The sequence below is a fragment of the Pholis gunnellus genome, assembly GCF_910591455.1.
Source record: "Pholis gunnellus genome assembly, chromosome: 24".
In the NCBI taxonomy this organism is placed as follows: Eukaryota; Metazoa; Chordata; class Actinopteri; order Perciformes; family Pholidae; genus Pholis; species Pholis gunnellus.
Genome location: NC_136551.1, coordinates 7,072,670 through 7,093,465, shown reverse-complemented (window position 1 = coordinate 7,093,465; position 20,796 = coordinate 7,072,670). Strand labels below are relative to the sequence as shown.

The 20,796-nt window shown below is 42.9% G+C and overlaps 1 protein-coding gene across 1 annotated transcript; it reads right to left on the bottom strand.

Moving 5' to 3' along the window:
* Positions 1–10,731: 10,731 nt before the first annotated feature.
* On the bottom strand, positions 10,732–19,736 carry slx9 (SLX9 ribosome biogenesis factor). Its single transcript, XM_079185934.1, has 6 exons — positions 19,465–19,736; positions 18,721–18,841; positions 12,988–13,056; positions 11,934–12,108; positions 11,233–11,298; positions 10,732–11,136 (listed from the first exon to the last, which is right to left on the bottom strand). The coding sequence occupies exons 1-6, from the start codon at positions 19,660–19,662 to the stop codon at positions 11,010–11,012; spliced, it is 756 nt and encodes a 251-aa protein (XP_079042060.1). The 5' UTR covers positions 19,663–19,736; the 3' UTR covers positions 10,732–11,009.
* Between the last annotated feature and the right edge of the window lie 1,060 nt (positions 19,737–20,796).

The following is a 20,796-nucleotide window of genomic DNA, read 5'->3' as shown; positions in this document are numbered from 1 at the left end:
TGTGGTTGATCTGCAACCTCTGGGGTAAAGGTTTGGCTACATTTGGGCAGACAGGAAGGCTCTGACGAACAAAGATCGGATCAGAAAACACTTGAATGATCTATTCTGTTCGCTAGGTATGAGGAGCAGTTGTATCGATCAGCTGGTATTCTACTCTTGGCAGGACGGAGAAACAACCTTCAGATCAGTTGTTGCCATCACTTTTCTTCTAGACTTCCAGGTACCACACATAGACCAACTTAGCTTTGATTCTGTTTATTTCCATTCATCCATTCCATTTGTTGATGCAAACCCAGGGCCTATTAGAGACAGTGCCAAGCACAATGTCCAACCCTTCAATTTGATTTTCAATGTGGCGTCAGTGTTTGAATCAACAACAAAGCATTGCAACTAATTCAGTATTCAACTAGAAGAGCACTCAGAGAGCACAGACCTCCGAAATAATGGGTTCTTCCTTGTCCACGCTACACCTTCTTCCAAGTTTCATGAAAATCAGGCCAGTAGTTATTCTGTTATCCTGCTGGAAAACAGACCAACAAACCAAATCGAAAACATAACTTCCTTGGCGGGTAACAGTGTTTAAATGAATGTTGATCCACATGCTCCCAACCCACTGCCTGGAAACAACCTGGTCAAATCCACACACTACACTGGCCAACATCTCTGCCAGCAGACATAAAGGATAATACTTTAGAGCTTGCCTGAATGTCTCGGTGTGATTCCAAAGGACTAAAGTGAAGAGGACAAACTGATTTGATGAACCATGATCCAGATTAGTCAGTGCCTTGTGAGTGTGCTTCCTTTTCAGTCCTCGTCCTCACCAATCTGATTGCAATGTTGGTGTGAAAAAAGACGACTAAGTCATGTAAGACACGGGGTTAAGCTGAAGGCACATTAATTGTCTAAAAGAGGATTCAGCAGTCTACAGACCGGTCGGACCACCCAGTCTGCTCCACTAATCCCAGACAGTTGAGCGACTCGGCCCCGGATTTACCAGAGAGAGACCATCACTAAGTAGGTCTGATATCAGGGAGAGGACGGGCAGAGACCCATTTAAATCACTTTCTATTCCTTTTACACCTCGAGCACACTCACTGAGCGGATATGTGCTGAACGATCAGGTGGAGCCAAAGTGTCAAACATTGGTCCAGAGTGAGGTTTGATTCTTTCCTCTGTTTTATGTCATTCATTGAATTTCTTTGAGGTGTTGGGCAGACAAGACAGGTAAAATGATTCATTAATAAATACATTTTTCTACCTTTAAAGACAGAAGTCAGGGTGCAATAAATAAACAAGACTCAATTCCAACTCACGAGTTGATAGAATAAAGGACAGTAAAACAACTTTGCTCTGTTTAAGGGCAGAGAACTACAAGTAAAGATGGCGGTTACTCTGGTCTCCCTTTACTTTCTGCCTTGCTACTTGAACACACTGCCTCCTGCATTGGCACTAAACGTGGACGCTGAACGTAAATCCCGAGGTGTGGAATGGTCCATTCTGAAAGTCCCACCATGCTGGGCTGCTCATTTAGAAGCATGCAAAGTGTCACAAACATCCAAAGCGTCAGCGGAAGAAACGGAAAAGTCAGAACTTGATTGTATGACGTGTCACCAGACGCACATCTAAAGGAAAAAGTGTGTGTGGCTCGAAGCATCGAGTACCAGAACTCATCAGTACTCATTCAATGTCTGATCAGAATCCCAATCTTCAATAATAATGTGTTTAAATTATAATTCAATTATAAATATAATGTTGTTGTATGGCTGCTTGTACTTGGACATCAGTTCATATTTGAAGACTTCTCAAAGGGATCCAGAAGAGATTGTGTTGGTCATTGTACCAACACTAGTACCCAAAACGTCAAACAAGATTCAGGCCTAGTTATGCGCTGGATCCCTGTTTCAGTGATGTGCAGTAAATACAACAGAATGAGTCCAGTTTTGCTAAAGATGCCCACTGATTGAGTCACACCTAACCGACTTTGAGTACACATGCATGGAAGTGCACCTGCATTTTGTCATCCGCCTTTTTTAGTTCTATTTCTGTGCATGTAGGCTAAGTGGAAGACAAGAGCAAAAAAAAAAAAAAAGAAGCCCACGGCGAGTTGAGCCGAGCCATGCAGAGGCCAGAAGTAATCGCAGCACAAATGAATTTGCCAAACAGGCGTTGTGTTGCAGCCAAAGGCAGTTTTCCTCACAGGGGAGTAACACGGGATGATCCGTCTTCATACTGGAATAGTCTTTTAATGTGTTATGCATAATTAATGCGTGTTTCCAAGGAAATGGATGTTTAACACACTCCTTCTATGAGCCGTGAATTTACAACTTCAACAACCTATTCGTGCTGAACAGGGACTGTGCTTTTATTTATGTTTTTTGACAATATCGTCAGCATAAATGTATCTTTTTCTTTTTGCATCCGTTTAGTTATTTGGAGTTCTGAGGTCAATATTCCTCAGTCTATCTGCATGAGGTGGAATTTGAAACGATTCTCATCGGAGCCGTTTTAACAACAACAACAACTGAGTTTCCATGAAGCTTCTGCTACCACCGCTTGTCATTAGGGTCTGCAGCACAGCATGGAGTGCCAACCAAAAGGACCACATGTACGCATTTTTCCACTCACATAGAGTAAAATGCACAAAGATGAATAATGTGCAAAACATGTTTTGGAAGATGTGAGCTGTAACGTTTCCACCAGAACCAGGAAGCAGAGAACAGAGTTGATGACCTGTGATAATAAATGATTTCAGGGTTCTCTATTAAAAAAGCTTGCATTGTTTCCCAGAACAGTTCTCATTATTTATGCGTTCTACTCCTTACAGACTACAGTGTTTACTTCTAGGAAGATTCTACTTTTATGAATGTTTCTCCTTTAATAACACAAACATTTTGCCCTAATTGAAAAAAAAATGGGCATTTTTCCTATAACGTTTGACTTTGACCAAACCTGATTCTTGTTTCCATGTCTATGTATTTATGCTGATTACAAAATCAAGAATAAATGTTGTCATAGAGTTTAGTGTGACACAGGACATACTACAGAATAATAATTTAGTAGAATGGTGTCCTTTTGTGTGATTAATTGTGATAAAACATAATTGATCATTCTTCAAATATTGCGATATACAGTAGATGCTTGAGGAGTCGTGCTCGCTGAGCGTTTCCTCGCGTCAAGAGAAAGGCGTGCAAAACTTCATCGAATTAACTATTCATTTAAGGAAAACTTGATTGTCGGCTGAATGGTATTTTACACAAATAAACTTGACAGACGGTCTTACTCATTCGGAGGGATCCTTCGATTCGGCGTCCAGATAAAACACATTGCAGTGCTAGTTCCAATAATACAGCCGCTTTGCCTGCTGCATCACCTGTGTTTTCCGGTAGATTCCCCAGGCTGTGCAGCGGCGGGCAGCGTCAAGAAGTTGTGTTTTAATATGCACCACCGTTGTTTTTCACCTCATAGTCTGCACACCGTGTTCATCAACGTGATTCATTTCTATAATAAAACACAGTGTTTGTTTCACGCGCCGTGTGCTTACATTACGTGAAGAGAGACTCAATTGACACATTTTACAATGGAGTCTTGAATGGGCGAAGATGTACCTCGCTATATACAATTTTAACAAGAGCATATGAAATAAAAATATGAAAGCGACACATGAACGGGGACTTACGGTGAGCGTTCAGTCTAAGATCACGAGGAGTCTCTCAGGAGCAGGTGATGCTGCAGCGTCCGAGCTCCACGGCACTCCGGGGGGGGGGACGCAACAGGGGTGAGTGTCGCTCCGCGGGGTGAGGGAGGGAAAACGCGCACCACACGGAATCACTGGGCAATATCACCCAGGCACGGTCTCTTCTGGCTGCTCCAAATGCTGCCTGTTCTCATTGGACGGGAGGGAAGCGGTGGGTGCAGGACAAAAAAACAGGCCACATGGGCGCGTTACGCAGCAGCACGCGCACTGATTGGACACGCTGGCGACAGAGGACTGTTTTTATGCGCCATGTGTAACACGCTATGTGTGTAACTCATATACTGTATAGAAGGAGGTGAACGCTCCAGCGTTTATAATTATCTTCGGATAATAAATGTGAGATATTTTGGTCATTTAATAAATGGACAAATCAGTGTAAGAAACACATCTGAGGAGCTTTTATTCTGAAAATATTCGGGTTTTCAGGTAAATAGTGTAACACAATTAAATAATAGATATCGCCATGAAACTTCCTCCAGTTGATTACTTACATTAGGCAATTATTTTTTTCTATTAGAAAAAATATATATATTGTTAGATATGTGCTAATTTGCATACATTTACAGAATATAAATCTGAATATTTGATAAAGTCAGGTTCAGAATTCTTATTGAGTCAAGTTTTTTATTTCCAGAGGGGATTTTGGATATCTCTTTGTATCACTTCATGAATCCAAAATTCTGTCAACAGCCAAAAAAATCATTTATTTATTTTTTCAAAATCTCAATGTTTTTAGAAATAAAAATGTTCTATAAATCAGACTGTGAATGATATCTGAACCACCCCCTCTGTACAAACCTTCAGAATAAGACAAACATTTTATACTTATGTTTAGGCAACAAAACGATTTAGTTCCCACGGGACATGAACATATCCAACAAACGTCTTCACCCAGACCTCATCTCTATGTGCACTCATTTAAATGAATTTATGACACATTAACAGCAAACGTAATCCACGACAGAATAAGATTCCCTTGAAACGTAATTCACAATGCAGTTTTGTTGTGTAGGACCATCTTTATTGGGGACACGGCTGCTCCAGCAGTTTGTTCTTCCTCATTATGTTACAGCCTCCTCATGTAGAGAGCTCAAGGGGTGACCTAGTTTCCCAACAGGAAGTTAGCATCACTGGTTCCCTGCACTGAAAGCCGATGTGTTTTTTTTCCATTGGATTGTGGATTACTGTAGAAAATAAACTCTGTGGAAAAGAAACGTCTACAAGTTTTGTTCAGCAAGATAATCTTCACGAACACCACTTTATGATTTCTGAAGCATGAATGCAATGTTAACCACAGAACTTATTTCAGACATCCAACCAACAAACACATTCAAAAAATACAAAGGAACCCTGTTTAGTGTAAAAATGCTGACTCATTCCTGGTTTTAAGACTCATTCATTAAGCTCTCTATTTAATTTTCCCATTGTGTATGTTTTAATTCCTCATTTAACCACGTTTGTGTTTATGATCAGGCAGAGACGAGGACTTGGACACACTGACTTGGATTTGCAAAAAATGACTTGTGAGCATCTCTGCTATCAGGCAGTAATGGCTTTGGGTTTCTCAACCCATTTCATCTGGTTTAACCTTATTACACGTCTGTGGATAAACCTGCACTTCATACTTACTCTCAATTATATTACTTGTCGAATTACAAACAAAAACGCGACAAGGGTTGTAATTTCCATTGTTGGAATTTCCACTGTTGTACTCGGAGCGTGTTACCCTGTGAAATCTGTGAACCAACACATCTGGATTTACTAGCACTTATTAACATTCCTCCATATTCTGGAACCGTAAATGTGGACTTTGAGGAAGCTCATTAGAATTTAATAGCTGAGGCGTTCCACACAAACATAATTTAGGAGCACTGAGGACTTTGCTTGTGTACAGGATAACTAAAGATGACACACGGCACACTGTGACCTTTCGACCTCTTCTTTTTAGCCTTTTGTTTTGTGGTTTTGTTAAGAACAGCTGTGAGTTTTATTAGAATGAATATGAATGCCTCATACATCTTCATGAGCTCCACAGAAGTGTCAAAGCTCTGCTTTTTTCAGAATGTGTTAAACATCTGTGGTTATGTCTGGACGACAACTTTCATCCTTTATTGTCCCTGTTTTTATTTGTCGCTATCACATCAAGCATAAAGGAACAGCCTGCCATCATCCTTTATTTGTGTATGAACCTCAGGTTTCCAGAATACCGTACATGTACCATATCATATAAAAAACGCACCAGTCCTCCTTCAGCGTCTGTGAGGCGCACTGGAATTTCAAATAACTAAACGGTAGACCACGACAAAGTCCGTATAGGAGGAGGTCTGGGTGGATGGATGTGTGTAACAAACACAGGACTTTCACACAGGAGACCTCTGTTAGTGTCCTGTGTGAAACCAGAAGTCAACAATGATTTATTTAGAGTTATGTATGTTTAAGTACTTCACTTATTTCACTCACATAATGTAGGCTGCAGTAACTGAAGCCAAGTAACAAACGAAGTTATTCTAACTGAAACCACGATCCTTTACGAAACCAAACAAAGTAGTTTTGTTGCATAAACCGCCAAAGAGCCAGCAAGCTGCCATATTTGACGAGTTGGGAGTGAGAACGTGTTAAAGTCTGGGTGTTCGGAGTGATTCACAACACAGAAAAATGTGTTATTAACCGCCCAGCTAAATTTAAAGGATTTAGGTTTCAAAATCGTGAATTCATATTCTCTAAACAATCGAATTATATTGCTGTTACATTAGGAAAATGTGATATTCATGCATTTCAAAATCCATGACAGGCTCAAGTAGAATGTGCTGGAGAACGGTGACATCATTGCAAAATTAGGACATTACAGTTTTATTTCATACTATTGAAAAACCAAGGCCACAAGCAGAAACATGTTGGTCAAACGATAAAGTTGTATTGCTGGAGTTTGGACCTCCTCTCCGTGCCTCTTTAAGTAGGTGAAGTTGTGCCAGAAGTCTTTACTCCTGAGGTCAGCACAATGTGATAAATGTCTCTCTGCCAACAGCAGCTTTCATACTCGGCTTTCTTCATGTTCAGAGTTAGTGAAGGAAACTTTTCCATGTAGGTGTTGCAGTGCAACCAAATCCCACGCTGATTATTTTTGGCGCAGCAGAGACATGGCACCCATTGTGTGTTGCTTATGACCTCATGGCAGCTACTGGAAATCATCCAATGTGAAGAAACTGACATCAGGCTTCACATGTGACTCTGGGTTAGAAAGTAAACGTCTTTTCTAACAACATGGGACTCAGTAGATATCAGTATAAACCCCTTCTCTGTGAATAAACAGGAAGGTGGAGGCAGAATAACTCTGTGAACACGTTAGTTAGCCTTAGCTAGCTTAGCAAGTTTTATGTTGACTTGTTTTTAACAAGAGGAAAATAGGAGTTTCTTTGAATATGTGAAAAAAGTTGCTCTTCCAGCATTGGCAACAGTTGCAGACATTGCAAAGCAACCCCAAAAAAAGTCATACAAGAAGAGAGTATTCCAATATCGCCGAAGCGTTTCAGAGATGTAGAGAAAATGTTGCTAATAATTTAGCTTGTGGCTATGGTTAGCATAAGGCTAAACTCTTAGCTACATTTTCTCTGTCTTTCTAAGAGTTTAGTCGATTATCATTGTATCTCGGTCCCAGCCCAGTTAGCTCTTCTCCAGTCAAAGAAGCTTTATATTCAGTAGTTGATACATCTATCCGTCCCTTCAGGCCTCCCACTAAAATGACTATAGATAATTCCATTATAAGTCAAGTGAAAAGAAAAACAACTACAGGTCCGTGGAGTAAGAAGAAGGTGTGATATGGAATTAGAAATATTACATGAACAAAATGATGCAGGAACTGCAGCACCAATGAGCAGCAGGTGAGATTGTTTTCATTCATCCAGTACATGATCAATACATCCATATTCAATTTCAAAATGACAAGAAAATGTAAAAGGTTACATTTTAAATTCATCTATTTATAGTGTAATCTTTCCTACTAACTGCCCATTGTCATATATTTACTTCTTCTCTTTCCAAGTAAATTATTTTCCATGTTTCTTTTATTTTGTTCACCCGGACACAAATACCAAACACATGTCTTCCATGTTGCAGAGTGTTGAATCATTTTGGCCCTGAACACATCCCAGATTGATCACAAAACATAAGTAGCTGCTGTATTGTCTCATTAAACACATTTCCACTGAAGTTATGAACTAGTTAAAACAATAATTGTTCAACATGTGGGACCTGTTGTTGTGTTTTCGCTCAGGTTAACTCTGTAAAAGGAGGCAGCAGACGAGAGGAAGCCCTGCAGCAACCGTTCCTCTTAATCACCAACACACTCAGGATGATTTCTTACCACCAGGAATGTTCTATTATTCACCAAACATGTTGATCTGATAAATTGTTTGTTTTGTTCCCCGGTTGGCCAGCATCCCGCAGCAGACAGGAATGAGTCATGAATGAGAAATATGTGACTGAGCTGGAGGGGCCCGCAGCTGATCCAGAGTCAGAAGAAATGTACACACCGGAGAACAAACACACAAAGGTGCTCGGTCACTCCAGTCATGCTCCTCTTATACAGCTCTGGTCTTTGAAGAGAGGGAAATATCATTCATACAAATGTACAGTGGCCCAGAGGGGCCATGCAGCACAACTTTGATCAAACGCAACCCTGAGACCAACAAGCACCTGGAGGAAGAATGACTCTCCAACTTGACTCAGCAAATACTGCATTTACATTTCTGCTGCCAATAAAGACAGGGGAGAATTTATTCAAGTCGGATATGTTGCCTTCAAAATAAAAGACTGAAAGCTGTGAGAATAAAGTGGATGGATTGTGATCTGGTTCGACATTTTCGGCTTGAATGAATAATGTATTAATAATAATGTATGATCTCTCAAATAATAATACTCATTGATGAATTAATGTAACATAATCTGTCGTGTAGGAGAGCAGGCAGCAGGGGAAGAAGGAAGTTACAATTCAGAAAGTCCAAAAACAAATAGCAATAAAATATAGAGAGACAATATTATATATTACATATATATATATATTAACAGATTGTTGGTTGACAGGTTTTATTCTTTTCATGAGTTTGGTGACAAGAACAAAAATACAGGATAACAGCAGCCTCGTCCAGAGAAACTTCAGATCTATAGAAATGAATAATGGATCTTTAGTGCTAACAGAGCTAACTCTCGCCGTCTGTAGCCCGCTGCTCATCTCTGCTGCAGGACGAAGGCTCCTGGATGCATTACCCCAAACAACCAACTGTCAGAATTCAAGATGCATTGTGGGTAATGCAGGCGCCAGGTTTTCACAAAGAAGACAAATGTGTGGAATAAAAAAATAAACTGTGTTCCTGGTTCTGCTGCATCGATTTGATCCCTTTCGAATGGCTAATAATAATAAGTAATCTGTAATCCAGGAACACATAAAACTGACACACTGATGAGTGATCTTCGATGTGAAGCAGTTCATCTGCAGCTGTCTTCTTTTATGATTTCTATCTTTTTTATCCCCCTTTCCATGTCATTCAAAGCACGTCTTTCATTCTTCGCCGGATGTTGTGAGTTTCCGCAGGAGTTGAAGTGAAGCCGTTTGTCTGTGGAGAGACTTGTTGCAGCTCGGCCCCTTAATCCTCCTCCTGCCTCTGTCTCTGGTGTTGACTTTAGGTCATCCTCTGCTGTCAGAGTATCAGCTGGTGATGAAGTCTGTCTCCAATGGTCCATTAGGCAGAGCAGGAATGTAGGACAGTCAAAATAAGAATATGTCCGTACCTGTGTGAGGAGGTCCAACACATCCACTGCTCCATAACGTCCGTGTATGTGGAGAACAATGAGCTGATTACTTTTACTCTGATTACTCTGTGCTCTTATCCATTATTAATGAGCCCTAATGACAGCGCTGAAGCCTGTATTGATTAGGTTTTTCTTACCTCTAATCTAATCATAGCCGACGCTTCCAGAGGGCCGAGGGCTGAGCCTCCTTCTTTTCTTTGTCGCTGACATATCTTCTTCCATCTCGGTGAAGAGGAGCTCACAAACTGGAAAACATCACTAAAAGTGACTGGAAATGTCTGATTTCTTTGCAATATTATTGTGATTTAATGTAGTACTGCACTCAAGTACATTTTAGAGGTGTACTTTACTTGAACGTGCCCAAAACTTTCTAATTCTACTCCACCACGTAGACATTTTACGTCACCATATTTATTACCATTCATTCATTTTAATATTGATACTTTAAGCACTTTTTCCAGATATTGACATAGTTTTCCATAAGTAACATTTTCAACGCAGGACATTTACTTGTGTATTGTTAGTGTGGCTACTTTTACTCACAGTGATAAAGTATTTCCTCCACCACTAATAAAATAAATACAAAATAAGTCATAATTATGATGCCTCTGAAATAAGCGATAATAGTTTGTGAATTAGTTCAAAGAAACATGAGAAACTTATCAACAGTATCTCATAATTATGACAAGAGACGATTACATAATTATGAAATTCAAATGTCTGACATTCTACAGAAGTAGAATGTTAGAATCATGTGAACTCTTTGAGGTGATGGATTTTATTCTGAAGCGGCAGAAACGAGATTCTGTACAAACAAGATATTGAAGTTTCTGAAAATATTCCACAACATGTTGATGTGCTGACTGATGATAGTCTGACAATATTTTCATTCAGCGCTCGGCTCGGCGTTGCCCTGACAAGATGTTCATTTACATGGATCAGTGCAGTTGCTATGGTTATTGCTGATGAGTCACTCGCTGCTGCTGATCTTATTCTCAACACGGCACGATGAGAAGATACCCAAAATAGAAGAGAGGGGATGATTGTGGAGGTGTTGATGGAAACAAGGCAGATTTGTTTGCATCATTTGATGATCACATCATTTTCACTCGGAGCCAAAACCAACGCACCTGGAGACGTTTCATCGTATAGAAAACACACACGAGAGCTGATTGTTGAGTGTACTGAGATTTATTACAGAAGAGGGAAAGTGGCTAATAAAGCTGGGAGGATATCGGTTACAGTCAACACATACAAACACCACCCTTTCTGCTCCTCTTCTTCTTCTTGGTGGGGGAGCAGTCAGCAGCATCCTTCAGTCCGGGGTTGAGAGCTATCGGGTTCTTCCTCCTTCTAAACCCAGGGAGGTTCCGGGGTCGGGTTCTCCCTGACAGAAGTGTTGACTGGGATTTGTTGATTAACGTCTGTGGAAGCACTTCCCCCGCTGCTGTTAGCTGGGACCCTGCTCTTCTTCCTGCCTCATCCTCTTCCTCAGCTGCTCACCGATGTCAGACAGAGGGTTCATTTTGGCCGAGAGCGTCTTAACTGCGTCGCTAAACCGGCTCGTCTCCGCTTCCCTGCAATAAAGGGAAACACAGAAATGTCCAGATGTGGGAAGGGGAGTGTAACATATGCAATATGAATAATATGAATATTCCGAATAAGCTGCTTACATGACTTTGCGTTTCTGTGACTGTTTCATCTGACTGAAGTCTGTTGGTTCGGGCCTCTTCACGGGCCTGTAGGGAGGAGACAGGACAAAGACGGGGACATGTTGAGGACATTCTGCGGCCCGATGCTGCATCGCGGATAACTCACCTGTACGACCTGTTTGGTACTAAATAGACTTTTATCTCCGTTGGTGCTGAGCAGGATGTGATGAGAAGGAGCCCTGCGCTCCGAGCGGTGAACCCTTAGACATTTACGAGCGCGTGAGTAACGGCCTGAGCGGGAGGATCCGCTGCAGAGCCGGACTCCGAAGGGAAGAGAGGTAATTAAAAGATTCCACCGTACGAGCCTCACCCTGAAAACGATTTATGTTTTCTGTGGAACGACTGCCTTTAATTGGCTTCTGCATCAGATAGGGAGGGTGGTCTTTGCTTGCATTAACTCCATTTTATATATATATATATATATATATATATATATATATATATTCAGTATTTTGAATCCATGGAGGTTGTATGATATGTGAAGTCTATGGGCTGTTGTAATGGATTGAACCTGTTTGTTCGTCAGGTTATCACTCAGTTATTGAGCGGTTAACGTAATGTTGCCGTGGTGGTCGTATCGGTGTAGATCTGATCTGATGAACATATTACTGGACCGATACAGATGAAAAGGTAGGATCATGGACGGTCACCTTGGCACTTACACTCTGTTTTTCCGGCTCTTGCGGCGAGCGGCGGGGGCCGTGGCGGCGGGGGCGACCAGCTGAGAGAGCTCCGGCAGGGCGTCGGCTAGTGGCCTCATGTCACCCACCACGGGGGTGGCCTGTCTCCTCACCTCGGCCGCCTGCTGCTCCTTGGCCTGTTTAATGGAGCTGATCTCTGAGAGGACGGAGGGGGGAGGGGGGGGGGGGGGGGACAGAGAGAGAGTCATAGAGACAGACATGAGTTAGACATTGATCAGTGTGATGCTGGTGTTCATACAGCTTTACTAGTTTCTATTTATTTAGAATTAGCTGTATAAGTGTACCGTTCGTTTTATTGATTATGCTTGTTGTTTTCCTTGTTCTAAATAATAAAGACAATCTAGATGAACAAAGAAGGTGAAAGCGTTTTAGCAGCTCTGTAAAGGCCGGACTTGCTCATCGGATGGATGCATTCAGGAGAACTAGACACCGCATTCAAAGATGGCGCCCCATTCATTCCTATGACAGTTGGGCCGGTACTGCACTACTGTCCCTACCCCGAGTCTATCATCTGAAATGGCTAATATTTCTCTCCATTTTCTTTTTTTAATTCCTGAAAACTGTCCGCTCTTGGGTTTCAGCCATTAGCACCTAATTATACGCCTGGACAGGATACGCGTCGTGTTACCCGGGAATTGATTGGCTCAGCAGCCGGCTACGGTTACCCGCCTCAGCGCAATTACGGGAGATGATGGCGCTGGTGTTGGGTCGTCCAGTTATAATTATAGAGAGACCCAACGATTCATCTTCAGGGGAAAAGCCCAAAACTCATGGACTCACTCGTCCATCCGAAAGATGAATTTTGTAACAGATGAGGATGAAAAGCTTTGATGGATAGCTCTGCTGGTGTTGACGATAAGAAACATGATGATGAGGATGTGGTCCAAGCTTAACTATTTGTTTCAGATTCACACACACCAAGTTGGATAAGATGTGCTTAACTGAGGTGCTAGAAGAACCATAATACCATAATAACAACACCATAAATACATAATCCGTGTAGATATAAACTCACTGTTAAGCCACCTCTCCCTCCTCTCCTTCATCTTCTCTTTCTTTGACTTGACTTTCTTCTCTTCTGGGCCTGTGAAAACACACACACACACACAGTTATATGACAGCAGACATGAAACCCGACTGTGTTTTAAAGGTTTACCTGTTCCCAGTAACATGAGATGATGGCAGAAACATTAAGTAGTACATTCAGGCTGTGACACACTGGCTCTAGTGTTTTATTGGTAGAGGAAAATGGATGAAAAAAAAAAACAACTTCATCAAAAACAAATCAAATATATTTTTAGTGTTATTGTGGAGGAATTCAATGGTGAAAACGTTGAAGGTTGTGTATCGCCCAGCCCGACCTGAACCTCCACTCGACACTCATCACGGACCACCAGAACAACAGCTGAGTGGAAAGAGTCCGTCATGGGAAAATCACCAGGGCCAGAACACCATCAGTGATGTCACTTCCTCTGTGTTCCCCTCATGATAGTGAAGTGATAGGAACAGGAACATGTCAGTGAGAGGGAACATTTAGGTACTACGTCTGCCGTTCCTCTACAAACATCTGTAGCGGTTCTCTACAGTTCTCTGCTCCTCTACAAACATCTTTAGCGGTTCTCTACAGTTCTCTGCTCCTCTACAAACATCTGTAGCGGTTCTCTACAGTTCTCTGCTCCTCTACAAACATCTGTAGTGGTTCTCTACAGTTCTCTGCTCCTCTACAAACATCTGTAGTGGTTATCTACAGTTCTCTGCTCCTCTACAAACATCTGTAGTGGTTCTCTACAGTTCTCTGCTCCTCTACAAACATCCATAGTGGTTCTCTACAGTTCTCTGCTCCTCTACAAACATCTGTAGTGGTTCTCTACAGTTCTCTGCTCCTCTACAAACACCTGTAGCGGTTCTCTACAGTTCTCTGCTCCTCTACAAACATCTGTAGCGGTTCTCTACAGTTCTCTGCTCCTCTACAAACATCTGTAGCGGTTCTCTACAGTTCTCTGCTCCTCTACAAACATCTGTAGCGGTTCTCTACAGTTCTCTGCTCCTCTACAAACATCTGTAGCGGTTCTCTACAGTTCTCTGCTCCTCTACAAACACCTGTAGCGGTTCTCTACAGTTCTCTGCTCCTCTACAAACATCTGTAGCGGTTCTCTACAGTTCCCTGCTCCTCTACAAACACCTGTAGCGATTCTCTACAGTTCTCTGCTCCTCTACAAACATCTGTAGCGGTTCTCTACAGTTCTCTGCTCCTCTACAAACATCTGTAGCGGTTCTCTACAGTTCTCTGCTCCTCTACAAACATCTGTAGCGGTTCTCTACAGTTCTCTGCTCCTCGTTTCTACCCATCGATCGGTGTCAGCTCCAGCTCTGTTGGGGGGGGGTCACAGGTCAGAGGCAACAGACAGCTCATGTCATTTCAATGAGCACAGCAGGGAGTGATGAGTCCACTGTTTACCCGTCTATTGATCCCGTTTAGCCCAACTTGAGGCCTGAGGACTGGAGCAGCAGCTGATCCCTGGTCCCAGATCTGTATTCTAGCCTTCATGTCAGCTGATAGGAGACAGTGGTTGTCTGGTCTAATGCACACGTTCACAAGCCATAGTCGCTCTGGCTCGTCCCAATCACAGGGGATTTGATACTTTTGTTTTTTTAATTCTAAATTCTGTTCTGAAATACAAGTAAAAAATAAAACTTTCACCCAGGAGACCAGGGTTGTGTCCCATGTGAAACCGAAAGTCAACGTTGACTTATTTGAAGTTCTGTACATAAATTAAGTTACTTAACGTTACGTAGGTTACATATAACGTAACTTGTGTCATGTTCTTATTTTAATCCAAACCACGTTCTATTCCTAAACCTAACCCAGTTGTCACTTTTGTTGGTGTTGTGACGTCACGTCAACGGCCTGTTGTGATTGGTCCAGAATTCACACATGATTGTAGCGTAATAAATGCCGTCTTTTACTTTTTTAGAAAAATAACTTTTTCGGTTCATTTTAATATTCAAAAAGAACTTAAGAAAATATATGTTGTTCCTGTCCCTTAGGGTGGGCCAGAGTTATAACAATTCATCATCATCTGGGGAACAGGAATGTCCAATAGTTGTAGAGATATTCCAGCCTTATGATCATTAGATGGAGGCTTCTAGCCGATATTAAACATTCATAAAATTAACATTCAGAGATGAAAGGACTTTTGTGTGGAGGAGCTTTTAGAGGTAAATGCTAACTGTGAGAAGGAGAACGGAGTTTTCCTTCAATGAGCTCCATGATCTCATTGAAGTCCTAACCCAGAGAAGGTGTGTTCAGACAGGCTCAGTATCTCCAGAGATCCTTTATCTGCCACAACAACAGCCGTGTTTCTGCTGCTGTTTGCAGGAAGAGAACAGGCAGAGATAGGCATCTGCTGCTGGCTGCTCTGTGGGGAGAGGAGGAGAAACCTAACCCTCATGAGTGTGGGGGCTGGGGGGGGGGGCTTTACCACCACTCTGCTCCACCGGGAGCATCGTCTTCCCACTGCTCAGTGAAATGGATAGCTGTGATTACGGCTGGCTGGAGTCTGCCCCTCACCTACCTAGACCGCATCCACCCAGACCGTCCACCCAGACCCCATCCACCCAGCCCGCATCCACCCAGCCCGCATCCACCCAGCCCGCATCCACCCAGACCGCATCCACCCAGACCGTCCACCCAGCTGCATCCACCCAGACCGCATCCACCCAGCCCGCATCCATCTCCACCCAGACCCCATCCACCTAGACCGCATCCACCCAGACCCCATCCACCCAGCCCGCATCCACCTAGACCGCATCCACCCAGACCGCATCCACCCAGACCGCATCCACCCAGCATCCACCCAGCATCCACCCAGACCCCATCCACCTAGACCGCACCCACCCAGACCATCCACCCAGCTGCATCCACCCAGCCCGCATCCACCCAGACCGCATCCATCTCCACCCAGACCCCATCCACCCAGCCCGCATCCACCCAGCCCGCATCCACCTAGACCGCATCCACCCAGCATCCACCCAGACCCCATCCACCTAGACCGCACCCACCCAGACCCCATACACCCAGCCCGCATACACCTAGACCGCATCCACCCAGACCGCATCTGCATCCACCCAGACCCCATCCACCTAGACCGCATCCACACAGACCACATCCACCTGCATACACCCAGACCCCATCCACCCAGACCCGCATCCACCCAGCCCGCATACACCTAGACCCCATACACCCAGCCCGCATACACCTAGACCGCATCCGTATTAACCCAGACCGCATCTGCATCCACCCAGACCACATCCGCTCAGACTCCTCACCCTGCTCAGACTCCTAAATGCATTTTCTTTGAGTATGAGAACCCCTCTAACGACTAAGACATCATTCATAACATGCAGTTGATTTGCAGTCTAACAATACTAATAATCAGTTATTTCTTCATAAGCTCTTTATGACAAGTGAAAGTGCCCCAAAATATGAACTACATTTAGATTTAATAGGATCAGGAATTTGTTTCTGAACTCGATGCTGATACAAAGGAAATACACAATATCCCTCTCTCAGAATAGTCACTTAAATGCTGTTAATGCACGAGGACCAAAGGAGGAGAATGATGTGGTGTCTCTTCCTCTTCACAGCATCACTGAGCCACATGCAGATCAGCAATACTCCCATTGCATGCTCGGATGCTCGGACGCACGCAGTGATGCAAGTCAACGCGACAGTTGGCCCATCACACTCGAGAAGAGCAACAGAGACGGGTGAAAAGTGAACTCATCACTGAGCATCAGCACTGATAACATGGGAACGCTGACAGGTAGAATGACACAACCAAGGCCATTTTTCACTGACTAACAACCGAAGAACATGAAGGAGAGGAGGGGAGAAAACGGTCAGGAGAGGAGAGAAGGATAGAGGAAAAGGAGAGGAGGGAAGTGGGCAGTCTTAAGGGAGCTGACCTCAGAATAAAGAGGATCTGGGGTCTACCCCCCAGGGTCTGGTAGTGATACGATACCTCTAATTAGACTGCAGACGGAGCACTTTGTCAAGAGGCCATGGGGGTGGGGGGACTTTCCTCTACAGCCTCAGGACAAATCACACACTTTGATTCAATTTGACAACAAGAGACATTGGGCCTCATTCACTATTATAATATAATATATTAATGTTCTTTCTTTGGCGACAAAGTGCTAGAGTGCTAGCTTTAGCATAAACTCACTGGGCTTCATGCGGGAACCTTTTCATAGTCTTGACTCGGGTTTGCAAGTTAGATCCACATTGACTTGTTTCCCACAGGACATGAACAGCTGTCTCCTGAGTGACAGTCCTGTTTGTTTAGTCTTTGGGTTAAAATCTCCGACGTTTGTTGTGTAACTTACGTATGTGGTGTTAGTTACGTAGGCAGGTTACACGACAAAAGCACAGTCAAATAAGACAACATTGCCTTTTGGTTTTAAACAGCAGTCTCATGGGTGAGAGTGTTCATCTGACTCCCCCATCCTCCCCCAACTCATGCACCTATATTCTTCTTTTGCTCCCGTCATAATCACTGCGACCACTAGAGGTCAGCGTTGACTTCTTGTATTTGTATATTTTGCGAAACACTTGACAGCACTATGTGGTTTTTAACCATATATTTGTTCTACGTTCAAATTCTAAATATCAATACTAATACGTATTAGTGAATGCCACAAACTCTCAATCACTCATACTGAAGAAAAAATCTGCTCATTCGTGAGGTATTTGTGAGGCAATGTTCAAATATGATGATACTGAATGTGGGATATGCATAATGACTCATCACGCTGGGCTCAGTCTGTCTCCTGGCATCGAGTAGTCTGGACCCACTTTAGAACATACTAAACTAGTCCCGTGCTGTTGTTTGAGGTCTCAGGAGTGTCCTTAAACTGACACAGAATCAGCCTCAGAGAGGGAACACTGAGGCAGCTAAACCGTGATTTCACGCATGAGCTAAATTTGTACCACGCCTGCTCTATAAATAGCAGCGGGCCGTTGTCTGGTGAGGCTTCATGCGGCACAGCGTGCTTAGCAACTAGGCCCCCGTCCATCACCGCCTCCTCCAGACACGTCCTCAGTCCTACAGATGCTCCCTCACTCCCTCTGCTTCTCTTTGGGTTATTTCCTCAGCAGCTCTGGAAGGAGATGTACCAGCAGCCTTAATTAGTACCACAGAACCCCCCCCCCCCCCCCAAAAAAAAAAAGACCTTTACTGTAGTCTGCTGTGGTGCTGCTGCAGGAGGACAACAGTAAGGCTCACACACCATCTAGTGGCCAGTCAATGCAACAGCAGAGAGGAGTGATATTAGTCCTTGTTAATTAAAGTCTACATATTAATTAAGATGAGTCGCTTTCTTGTGGAATAACTCCACTGCTGTGGACTCATTTAAGGCTCTTTTTCAATTTAAAGGAGACTAATAGGTTCTTCTTTGTATTTAGGGTTCTACTAGAACATGTTTTAATGTTCTAAAAACACAATGTTATTTGAATAGACCTGTATTCACCCTCTGTCTCAAACGCTCAGTGCCCGCCCCCCCCCCCCCCTCCCCGTGAGCTGGATGGAACCGGTTGAGCCATCACTGCCTCACCACCATTGACTTCAAGGAGCATATGTATCGACGATAAGCATGACATTCAAAAGTGAAATATTTATATCAGGTTAATATTTTATTTTTTCTTTGAGCACTAACAGACAGCCTGACCTCAGTCCGAGTGTGTTACCTTTCTGGGCCGGTACCGGTTCGTCTGGAGGTTCCTCAAACCTCAGCGTCTGTACCAGGGCCTCCGGGCTGATCCTGGTGCCGGCAAAGATCCCAGAGGGGAAGGAGACGGCTCCCAGAGGCTGTGAGGGGTCAGAGCACAAGTCCACAACCGGGTCTTATTTCAGAACAAATATAATGAATGAAACAATATTATTACAAGCGTTAAGGATCTGCTCTTTTGGTTTACTGAATATGATTTTACAGGAAAACATCTACAGGGGAATGAAATGTTCACACCAAGGCTATATGTGTAAACAAATAAAATAGTTATATAACTATAGCAAGTTTTGTCTTTAAGCTTTTGGAGCATTATCTATAATAATTGTACAAAATGATGTGCAATGGCATTGTTTAAATTTGATAGAGTCAATTTACTGGCACTTCATTTGTGGATGGATGGATGGATTTACTGGCACTTCATGTGTGTCTACCAAAACAATGAGCACCATATCCATGACGTCACTGCTCTGGATCCGGTGACGTTAGCCTTCTAGTTCTGATGGACTGATGGAGAGAGACTTCAAAGTAAAGCCGCCGTTGTTAATGAAACACCCGCTACATCACTGTTACTTCTAAGGTAACGGAACCACCGGGGTTCTACTGGCTCTTTTTATTTGCTGATATAACCGGACGGTAAAACATATTGACCGACCGATATTCATCTAATACATTGTGTATTCATCGGGCAATTCTTCCAACAGACCTGTTCAATGTTGGTCGAGGGGTTGCTCTTCGTGTTCCCCAGACATGGAGCGCTTGTTTTGTGTACTTCCGATGCAGGAGGCTTCTCTAAACTCGGAGGGAACGCGGAGCCGGGGGTCTGTGTGAGGCTGCCCGGCCTGTCGAGCCTCACCGCCTCCTGGTGGAGCTTCTGACGGACGTGTTTTATCTTTCCAACCATGTCCACAAACGCGTAGGAAACTTTATATAGAAGCGAACCTACGGTGTTTCACACAATCCCTTGTAATGGTTCTCCCCGGTGTCGACAGCGTGTGAGGTTATCAAGTGAGCGCCACTACCACCGGAAGTGAATCTGTTTTACTTTCAAACGTAAATGTCAAATCTCAGTTTTACCACTCTTGGCAAGTGTTTCGCTTCTAGCCACGGCCGTGGTTTGGATTATTCACACGAGAGACGTCATCGCGTAATTTAGTGGTTTTTTTTCTTTTTTTTTTTGCTTACATCTTAATGTTAATGTCTTAATGATATGTGTCTAGTAGCTATTGCTATGCTATTCTGAGAAATATGACATTTGGTAGAAAAATACAGTTTAATTTAAAATTCTAACTACTCTACCGCTCAAGTTTTTTTCCAGTTTGGGAATCATTTCTTAAAGCTTCTGTACGTAACACATGAACGTCTTAATAACTGTTTTAATCTGAAAGTAAATTCCGGAAATACATGTTTATACTCCGGGAAACTTGACGTTGTTGTCATGACAAGCGTGACTGGTGTTCCGGTTTAGTGGTTCGGTGGAAAACGGCATAGAGAGAACGTTCCGCGTCTCATACGTCGCCATATTGTTCCGCTCTCAAACTATTTGGTTTTATTTACTATTGCTTTAAATTATTTGATAAACCAATCACATCAATATCAGCAATATATTATCTACCACTAGATAGGCTATCGGAAAAATACAACTCTGTTTTGCACCTGAATTTGCTCAAAATACATATTTGTTTGAGTGGCTGGAAAACCAACTGATTTCTGTGCGTTGTCCCCTGAGTTGACAAGAAGAGCACTCACTTGAGTATGAAGGAGGAAATAGTTGCATCATGAAGTGAAAATCATATTTATTTGCAGGTAGAATGGCAAATGAAAATAAGGTATTCTACAATAAAAAACAAAAACAAATACACACTACAATGTGCTATGCTGTACAGTACATATGAAGGTTTCCAAGTATACAAAAATAGACATATCAAAACACATTTACACAAACAGGTAATATGTACATACCATAAAATAACATGAGATGACACAAGACTACTCATGATTACTGGACATTACTGGTCACTCTTTAGCTGGAGACGGA

Bases quoted from the DNA above. Each gene is read 5' to 3' on its own strand.
- slx9 (XM_079185934.1), bottom strand. From the start codon at position 19,662: ATGGTTGGAAAGATAAAACACGTCCGTCAGAAGCTCCACCAGGAGGCG. The intron at 13,057-18,720 runs GTAACACACTCG...GTGTTTTCACAG, and splicing joins ACCGGTACCGGCCCAGAAAG to GCCCAGAAGAGAAGAAAGTC. The intron at 12,109-12,987 runs GTGAGTTTATAT...CCGTCCTCTCAG, and splicing joins GAGGGAGAGGTGGCTTAACA to AGATCAGCTCCATTAAACAG.